General features: G+C 32.0%; 1 protein-coding gene across 1 annotated transcript; it reads right to left on the bottom strand.

Moving 5' to 3' along the window:
* Nucleotides 1–7,318: 7,318 nt before the first annotated feature.
* Nucleotides 7,319–10,185, bottom strand: LOC124943696. Its single transcript, XM_047484172.1, has 6 exons — nucleotides 10,048–10,185; nucleotides 9,866–9,955; nucleotides 8,994–9,152; nucleotides 8,859–8,912; nucleotides 8,623–8,769; nucleotides 7,319–7,672 (listed from the first exon to the last, which is right to left on the bottom strand). The coding sequence occupies exons 1-6, from the start codon at nucleotides 10,183–10,185 to the stop codon at nucleotides 7,319–7,321; spliced, it is 942 nt and encodes a 313-aa protein (XP_047340128.1).
* Between the last annotated feature and the right edge of the window lie 205 nt (nucleotides 10,186–10,390).

The raw sequence follows: 10,390 nt of genomic DNA on the forward strand, positions 1-10,390 counted from the left end.
GAAAAATGCATTTGTGCAAGCGCAAAATGAATTTTGTGTTAGAGCAAGATGCATTTTGCGCAACAAAGTCAAACTGCTAGTATACTTCCACTCACCTCTGTAAATTTTTATCAATTGCAGATGACAATATATTTGTGAGTGTTTTTGTCCTCTATGATAGAGAGTGAAAAATTGATAATGTTGGTGTTAGTTCTTTTGTCTCAAGTTCATGTCAATGTGTGAATCTACCCCGAAATGCTATATATGCCGAATTAGCTAACATCGTCTATGATGCTATTGGTGTGGACAAATTAAGATATGATTTAGTGGTCAAAATAAAGTATAATATGATTATAATGAATGCTCCTCCTGTTATCAAGCGAGATAGTGATGTGACATTCTATTTAAAATTTTTTTGACTTCACTCCCCCATCATCGCACTCCACTGTGTGTTTCTTTAGTAGAGAAGTCACTACCTTCAACTCAAGAAAGCAAAATACTAGGAAATGTGGTTCTAGGATGTAATCGTGACGTATTCCTGATATTTGACCAGGAAAATGACATATTTGAGTAGCAAGATGTCTTCCCAAGTCAAAATGACATATGTGAGCAACAAGATGTCTTCCAAAATGACATATGTGAGCAGAAAGATCTCTTCCCAAGTAAAAATAACATATTGTTAAACCATATAGAAGAAGGAGAACAAGGCCCATGTTTGCGTCCGAGTCAAGGGGCTAGTACAAGAGTAGGTCCCATACCAGGAAAACATTCACCTCGGGAACCAAGCACTTACCATACCAGAAAAATATTCAGTCATATTGAGTGGCTTGGTTCATATGAACCACTCGAGGTTGAAACACCTACTCTATTAACCAATTAAAGTGGATTGGAAGTGGGTACATATTTTGATAACAAAAAAGAAATTCAATTGAGGTTGCATAGACATGCGATGGCTAATCATTTTGTCCTCAAAGTGAAGAAGTCAACAAAAGATCTTTAGTTTGTGAAATGTTTGGCTGAGAACTACAAGTGGAAATTGTGTGCTACGAAAGGAAAATTCTCGCAGATGTTTGAGATTCAAAAATTTGTAACAGAACACACTTGCTCAATTTTGACGAGGCAAGAGGATGTAAGGCAAGCACCATCATGAGTAATTGGGGAGTGATCGTAAGTACATGGACCATCACCATGAGCACATGCCTAAGAAAATAATGAAAGACATGCAAACAAGCTATGTGTTAAATCTGACATATAATAAGGCTTGGAGGTCTAAGGAAAATGCCTTAATGGCGGTACGAGGAACTATGGAGGATTCCTATGGTAAATTGCCATCATACTTGTAATGTTGTAGAAAAATAACCCAGATACCATAACTGACATCTAGACGGATGAGCAAAGCCACTTCAGGTATATGTTCATGTCCTTAGGCCTCTCAATTAGGGGTTTCATAAGTTGTTGTCGTCTTGTATTGTGCGTCGATGCCAGTTTTCTTAAGCACAAGGTTGCGATAGCATTGGATGCGAATGAGAAACTATATCCCGTTGTTTTTAGCATCATTGATTCGGAGAATAATAACTACTAGACATATTTCATGCAACAACTAAGAGTGACAATTGGCTTAGTCTTGGATCTCGTCTTCGTATCCGATAAATACCCAAATATTGCCAATGCTTGTCCGTGGTTTTCTAGAAGCACATCACAGTGCATGAACATAGCACATCAAAATAAATATTATGACCAAGCTTAAAACTGATAACTACCACGTTGAGTTTGATTTGGCTTTTCGCGCATATACCGAGTCAATGTTTCATCTGCATTTTGAAATGATCAAGACTAAAAACCCTCAGAACTTGTCATAATGATCCTTTTTGAAAAGTCCCTGTTTGCAGTCATATACATTGATGCACCAATCTTGTAGATGCACCTAACACAAGACTTAATACTTCAACTTCAGGTTCATAGGGATATATATGATATCTACGCTATTCCAACAATTCATGAATCTGTCAACAGGTTTATAGGGATATTTTTTTTACGTCGCGACGAAAAAGTTAGTTTTAACTAAGAAGTTCTTGTGCTGATTTTGAAAAGAAAAGTGAGGGGAATTAATTTTAAAGTTATCGAAAACTTAATGTTTAAAATCGGGGCTTTATAGACGACTCCATAATTTAATATCCCGTTGAATCTGTGAGAGATTGAGATATTTAACGGGAAGTCGATATAGGCCTTCTTTAGATTTTTCGATATTAATTAATCTTACGACTAGATAGTCGACACCTAATTTAAAAAATTAGGAAATCAAGAGATGTGAGTCCGACGTTTGGTTACATTTGAGAAATGATTTTTTAGACACTATGTCCCACAACGTCTCGAAAGTCTCTATTAATTAATTTTGACCATATTTGAATTTCTTGCACTTTACTTTTTAGAATATTTCCGTTTTAAAAATTTAAGGATTTCATGAAGATAAAGGACAAGGAAGAATGAAGACAAAGACAACCTAGAAGCTTAGAAAAATAATCCACAAACAAGGTTTTCCTCAAGGATTAATAGGCTAGGCATTTTATTGATCAAGTTTAAGTTAGCATAAATCTACTTTATTTTTTAAGGGTTTTGTTGAAGTGAATAATTTAATATTATAGAAGCTCTATTTATATTTATATTTTTTAGAGTTTATAAAAATTGAGTTCAAGGAAACTCACAAAATTAATCATAAGTCTAAGTTAGTACAATATTCAATTTTTAGTTAAGTGTTTGATTTTAATTTTTATTTCTAACCTAGGATCAATCAAACCACAAACTAATCAAGAACCAATAAGAGTAAAAAATAAACCTAAATTTAAGGAGCAAAAAAATAAAATAAAAGTAAAAGTACAAATGGGCAATGGTTAAGCCTCCACAGTCAAAATATATGCCATCGTTTGGTTGCGGGGCATGTTGTTGCTCGGTTGTAGCTAGGAACTGCAGCCAACCTCGGTCATGATCATTTCCTAGGTCGCAAGCTGCCTCCTCGGTCGAACATAGTGCAACAATGAGGCAACGACTCTTTTCCATTGGTCGAACAAGCAACAACAAAGTTGAAACAGAGAATTTAAAGTCGATAAAGAAGATTCCAAAACCGATTTGGAGTGTGAAGCTGAAGCCGAAGATAAGGAAGACAAAAACACATAAATTCAAGTTAAAGATAACAAAAGTAAAAACCCTGAAATTATCAGAAATAATTATTTCTATAAAATCAGAACGAGCTCGTACAAAGAGAGAATTCAAAATGAGAAACAACAATACTCATTATCCTCATCAATACAATATATTTTCATTGTAAGAGAAGGGGAAGAGGAAAAAGAAAAGGAAGGGGAGGGAGGCCTCTCAATGAAAACAAATGGCATGCGAAAATGCTAAGTTGGGATGATTAAGTTTGAATGTAGTCTTTTCTGTTTGTAATCTATGTGTTTTTCTTAGAATGTATAAATTTTACTAATTATTTTTTAAGGTCTTTTGATTGTCATCCTTAATCATAGCTAGAGTTTATTTAGCTTTGATTTTTGACCCTCCCACTTTTGAGATTTTAATGAAATGTTTTTAACCGTTTTCCAGTAAAACAAGTAGCAACCAACATCATCAGCCACTATCGGGTGCAAAAAGTTAGCCAGCAGTAGGATCTTCGGTCGCAAGCGTCATTAGTATAGGCCAACAACAATGGGAACCTATCGGGTGATGATTGTCTAGCCAGTAACTCCCCTCGGTCGGAAGTGTTAGAAAATTAAGCCAGGGCGTTTGACTCTCGATTGGGTAGAAGTTGTTGTCTAGTGGGTGAAAATCATAGCTACAAGTGTCGATTTATTTAGCTAGATACTAAGTCTCTTGGTCGGGTGACAACTAGTAACCGACATATAAAAATTATGAGGTTAAGGAGAATTTTCTCAGTCGTAAGCGGTGCTAACAATAAAAACCTGTTCTTTTCCGATTTCTGATCTCGATCCTAAAACCTATCTAGATAGTGGTAGAGATTGACCCTAATTTTAATGAAACTTTGTACAATTGTTAGGAACATATAAATAAATATAAATAAACAACTATATAAAAGAAAATCCAAGATCTAACATCAACAAAATCAAGATCAAAGCAATTCATTTTTATTTTTTTGTTTTAGGGCAGATTTTGAGTTTTTGGATAACGTCTCAAATCCAAAATTAAATTTAAAAATTTCTTATGCTCAAAAGTGTTAGGATTTGAATCTCCCAAATCCGACCTGCTTGAAAACAATCTGTAAAAAAACACAAGATAGAATAACACAAGAACACACAGATTTATAGTGGTTTACTCAAATTGAGCTACATCCACTTCAGCCACCACCAGATTTCACTATGAAGAAGAAGAAGGAATACATAGTTTTTTGTCTCACACTTTATCTCTCTAAAATTCTGTTTTCACCATGTAAATCCTTATTAATCACATATTTATAGGGTAAACATTCAGGTAATAAACCTAAATAACTTTGGTCAGGCCCAAGCCCAAAATCAAAAAGAAAACCCAATAAACTTTAATTAACAATGTAGAGTTTATTATTAGTGTAGGCTCCATAACTCAACAATCTCCCACTTGGAGACTAACTTCATCATCTCTCGATCGGTAGCGGCTTTCCATTCGGTGTCTTAACGAAGAAGATCAACTGAAGTTGCACACAACTTCAGTTTCTCATTTGTCACAGCTTTCGTCAACATATCAGCTGGATTCTCACTCCCAAGAATTTTCTCAAGAGCTAATACTCCATCTTTTAAAGCTGACCGGATGAAATGATAACGAACATGTATATGCTTCATCCTGCCATGATAAACAAGATTCTTTGTCAAATGAATGGAACTCTAACTGTCGCATTACAACACACTTCCCTCGTAATCTTGACTAAATTCTCGCAAAAAGGGTTGTAACCACATCATTTCCTTAACAGCTTCTGTCACAACAACATACTCTGCCTCACAACTAGAAAGAGCAACAATCTTCTGCAATTTTGAAACCCAACTGATTGCAGTACCTCTTAGAGTATAAATATACCTTGTTGTGCTCTTCCTACTATCAATATCACCACCATTGTCAGCATCAACATATCTTTCCAAACCCATATTAAACTTTCAAAAACACAAAGCGAGACCCATACTTCCTCTTAAGTATCGTAGTATCCACTTTACTTCTTCCCAATGTTGTCTACCCGGATTGCTCATGAATCTGCTAACAACTCCCACTGCATGTGCTATGTCTAGTCTTGTGCAAACCATCGCATACATAATACAGATAATACATGAGGTCACTCTAATTTGGAACAATCAACTAGAAACGAAAATTGGGCATTGATACGAGAAAATAAACAACAAGGCCTTTTGTTTCAAATGTGATGAGAAATATAACTAATGTCACATATGTGCTAATCGACAACTATTTAATATCGAATTTGATGACGAATTAAAGGACGGTTGAAGCTTGGGGACAGTGAAGAGGAAGATTCGTTTATATGATGTTAAGGAGGAGGTAAGTATAGATTATATTGAGGCCAAAGCATTGGTGAAACATTAAGAGAAAGTAAGCTCAGCCTACAAGTAGACTTTTAAGGAATGAGGATTGTCATGTCCCTCTAAATCAATTTTATTTAGAACATTTCAGTTAGACAATTAGTATTTCAGTTAGTTAGTTGGAACTCCTTAGTATATATAGATAGATTACTAATGGTCAGGATATGATTTTTTTTATTAAATCACATTACCTTTCTTCTGATAATAGAATACCTTGAGTGATTGTTTTGGATTTTCTTCTTCTTCTCTACCAAGACTATTTATTTCTCTTCCTTCTTCTTCTTTACCTGTTCACCAAAATAATTTTAGTTTGAGTTACAAATTTATTGATAACGTGCATTAGTGGAAAAGCAAATTATCGGGACACGACAGGATCATCTCCCGCGAGTATGAACTTAGGGACGATGATCCCCTAAATTTTAGTTTTCAATCATATTTAGGGAAATTTAGTTTATGTTGATTAAATTGATTTAAGTTCAACAAATAGTCTTATTATGTCAATTAAAAGCTAATAGTGCAATCAATTTCGAGAAACATTAGCAAAATAAGAACACACATAAAGTAAAATGAATGTGCAACCTAAATTAAGGGAAGAATTAGAACTTAAAGTTGTTTGAGAAATACTCTTAGAGACTCTAGGGAGCTTTTGACTAGGCTAGAAGACTTCTTAGAACTCTCTAAATAGAAAATTCAAAAATTCTAAGTTAGAGCTTTGGTCAACACTTGTCTGGTTCGTCTTAGGCTATAATTCCTTGTCTAAATTGATTCGCTAACCCTAATTAGAGGTTCTCAAATTTGGTGAAAAATCCCGTATTAATTCAAAATTAAAGGTGTTCGAGATTTAATTAAGGTTCTAGAAGGTTCCTAAGACGTTCCTTGTGACTTCTCAACATGTTGCATCTTTTGGGGTCGATTTTCATTGAGAAAAAATATAAAAATTGGAGAACGGATTAATTATGTAATCAGCAAACACTTAACGCAGATGCACAGCACACATACACAGAACTTTTAGTTTCAAATTAACTAGCATCCTACATTCTTCATGTTCTTGGCATGGATTCATGGAAGAAAATGACCGTTTGACGATCGCCCAAGCAGTCCGTTGACAACCTCAACGTTCTGGTAGCTTTTGGCGTTTAGCATTATTTTCGTTTGTCTGTCGTTTGGATTGTCCGTTAGTGGACTTAGCCTCCGCGTTGGCCAAGGCGTTGGCCAAGATCAAGACACGTCTGGGTGCGTTCCTTTGGTCTGGACAACCCGATCTCAGGTCTGCCCTACTGGTGTCGCCTATCGTCCCTTACTGACTATCTGGTTTTCAACAGTTTTTGCTGATTTTTATTAATCCTCTGCAAAATAAATAAACATCATATTAATACCAAAAATCACATAAACATATTCTAATTGGTCTATTTATTTATTCTTTTGTTATTTTAGTTTTATTTGCCCATTGCCCAAAATTCGATGAATACCATACCTGTTAAATTGTGTCGTTTCAATTTTTTTTTTTAATTATAATAATCCCGGCTCAAAAGGTCTTTGTATGAAATCATATTAACTTCCGTTTATTTGAAGTTGTAAAATCCGAGTGTTTGTCTAGACCACCCGTAAATCTAACCGCTTCAATCCATTTTCTCATCAACTCATGAATTAAGTACTCAACTCATTTATTCTTACAAATAGACGAACGTATAAAATTTTTATTTGACAAAATTTAACTGAGTACAATATTTATTTGACATTGTAACACATTACATAAAAAAAATAAAAAACAAAAGTTAACGACATAACGCAGAATAACCCGGACCTCCATAAAAGATGGTATCATTTCTAACAACGATTCGGTAACATGGAAGTGTGCTGGCAACTGGTTGCAGAATATTTCCTTCAACTGGATTTCTGTCTAGGCCAAATAGTCTAATTCCGGTTATATAACTTGCTCCAGATTGATGGGGATATAGTCCACTTCCCATTTGAGTAGTTGTGTGGTGACCATTATTTTCTCTATTTAAAATCTCTCCACCAAAATCCACTCTTTGAGCATATTCACTCAATGAAGTGAAGATATTCTCAGGAAAATATCCTATGTTAACACCATTATAGCTAAGCCACCAGTTTCCACTCCTAGCATCCTTTATTTAAAAAACCACAACCCATTAGTTAATCTTCTTGTAACCCATCAATCTTATTTGAATTTGATGTGCAATTGAAACCATTTTTTATTATTCAGTTATTTTTTCTTCTCTATTATTTATATTGAAATTATATAAAATATTTTTCTAATGAATTTATTATTTTTGTTTTTCTAATTAATTTATTACGTTAGTAATAAAATAATATTTACATACGTTTTGGATATACGTTTTGGACGTAATTTTTTAAATGAGTATTTTCTTTTGAAATCTAAGCATTTTAATTTATGGAATATGATTTGGGTGACTAAAGAAATGCATAATCTGATAAGAGAAAAAATTTGAGAGAACTAAAAAAAAATAGTTTTTTTTTTATAAAACTTTATAATGACATAACTTAATGTATAGTACTAATTTGAACATATTTTTGTTTTAAATTTTGTATATTTTTTTTGAAATATTAAAATTTAAAATTGTTGAATATGGTTTGAATGACTTATTACGAAAATAATAAAAAAGCAATATAGAGAAAATTGTTTATTTTATCAAAGCTAAATTAGTTAAGAAAATAAAAATATTACGAAATTAGACAAACATTAGTTCGAGTGGGAGAAAACCTCAAAATAACTAAAATTGTGATATTTTAAGTCAAATTTTACACATTCAAAGTTTGAGTCATATTTTATTAAAATGCTAAAAGTTCTATTCTTAAATAACAATTAAGTTATTACAGATATATTTTAAATTTAAGATAGTCTATTGCAACCCAATACATTTATTATCTTTAACAATGTATTTGATTATTTTTTTTTTTAAATAAGAGTTTATTATTTGAAGGAAATTAATAAGACTGAATACTTTGTTTTTTTTACTTAAGAGTTAACTTAATAAATTAATTATTAAAAGTTTATACTAGTTTGAATTTGTTTCAAAATACTAGTTAGTCTTACCTTGTAGACCATAATTCTTATTCCAAATATTGGCCCACCAACAGTGGAAATAGTAGAAATGGGATCACCAAGTTTAATGCTGAAATCAACTTGTACAAATCCAGGGCAATCAGAATTATAACAGCCTGTATTTGTGTAATAATCTCTCTGTTTATAAACAATAAAAAAAATTCCATAAATTTAGTGAATATTTGATTAAATTAATTATTTCTTATAACATACGCACTAATACTTACAGTCCAATATACAAAGAATCTTGGCATATCATCACCATATTTAGATGGAAAAACCTTGGGTAAGATCAACAACAAATAAATAAATTTTTATCATTCATTTCTAAATTAAATAATAAAATTTGCTTGAATACTTACTGTCCATCCGACTTCAATGGTATTTATGTTTGTACCATATCCAGAAGAAAGCCATAGTTGAGTTAGACTAAATTCGTTATAGTCAACTTTTGGTTTCCATAGAGTAAGTGTTGCAGTTGCTCCATAATAGTGACCTTCATCACTTCGGACTAAAGCGTACTATAATAGGCAATAGAAACAATGATAGAAATGATCAACATATACAATATTAATATTTTGATTTTGCTAAAACACAATTATATTGTAGGTTTGTATAGTAATAATTCTTATAAAATAACTAAATTTAAATATATATGTTCGCCGAATTTTGATTTTTTTTTTTATTTGTAATGATAATATGTTAGAATGTTGTATGAAATGAAAGTTGAGTTTGAGTTATTTGATTACCTCGTGTTTCAATATTGGGCTTATAACTAAGCTACTATTAAAATGACGACGCGAGAGCGAAGAGTGTTTGCGAGTGATAGAACTTGTACTTCTTCTAATGAAGACAGTCCCTTCCGAACATTTTCCGTGCTTATGCCATTCTCCCTTAGATATCGACTTCATTTCTAGTTTCACTGGATAAGAGGTAGGTTCCTGATTTGAAGTATTAAACAATTTTAAATATTTGTTTTCTTTTTTATACATGAAATTGGGTTTGGATTTTTTTTAAATATATAATATGAATATTAATAATTTAAATTAAATAATATTCTAAAACATATATTTTAATATATAAACAGATTATATTAATAAATTTAATAACATTTTTCATTCAAATAAAACTCCTCTTACGTTTTAAGTGTTTCCAGATAATATATATTTTAAAATATGACTTATTTAAATGATTTTGAATTAAATAACTCAATGAAACATAACTTTTAGAATACCTTTAAATCTTTATTATTATAATCTATAGGAGGATGGTTAGATGCAAGTTGCTTATTGGTGTTCGCAAAATCAATCAAATCATTATCACCCTACAAAATAAATTATATAAGAATATATAATAAAGATGAAAAATAATCAATATATACATATAATTTAGAATTGGACAAGAATTGTAATGAACCACTATGCTTTTAACAGTGTCTTTATGCTTCAAACCCCATGATCTCTTTGTTGATCCAGAAACATAGTATATGAATTGCCATGCTATCAAGGTTGCTAGAAATATTGAACAAATAATATTATGTTTCTTGAGAGCCATTAAAGAGTTTATACTAAAAAATGGTCTATCTAATGTGCAGACATACATGTTCTTCCTATTTATATATAGATTGATTAAAGAATAAGTAGGGTATTGTAATATCTCTTTCTTTAAAAAAAAAAAAAAAACTTTTCTAATTGCTGAAATATTTTTTCTTTTATGATCCCTCCTAGAGTTTAGTTGTTTTTTTCACCTTAAGATTTGA

This window comes from Impatiens glandulifera, chromosome 6, assembly GCF_907164915.1.
Source record: "Impatiens glandulifera chromosome 6, dImpGla2.1, whole genome shotgun sequence".
NCBI classification, from domain to species: domain Eukaryota; kingdom Viridiplantae; phylum Streptophyta; class Magnoliopsida; order Ericales; family Balsaminaceae; genus Impatiens; species Impatiens glandulifera.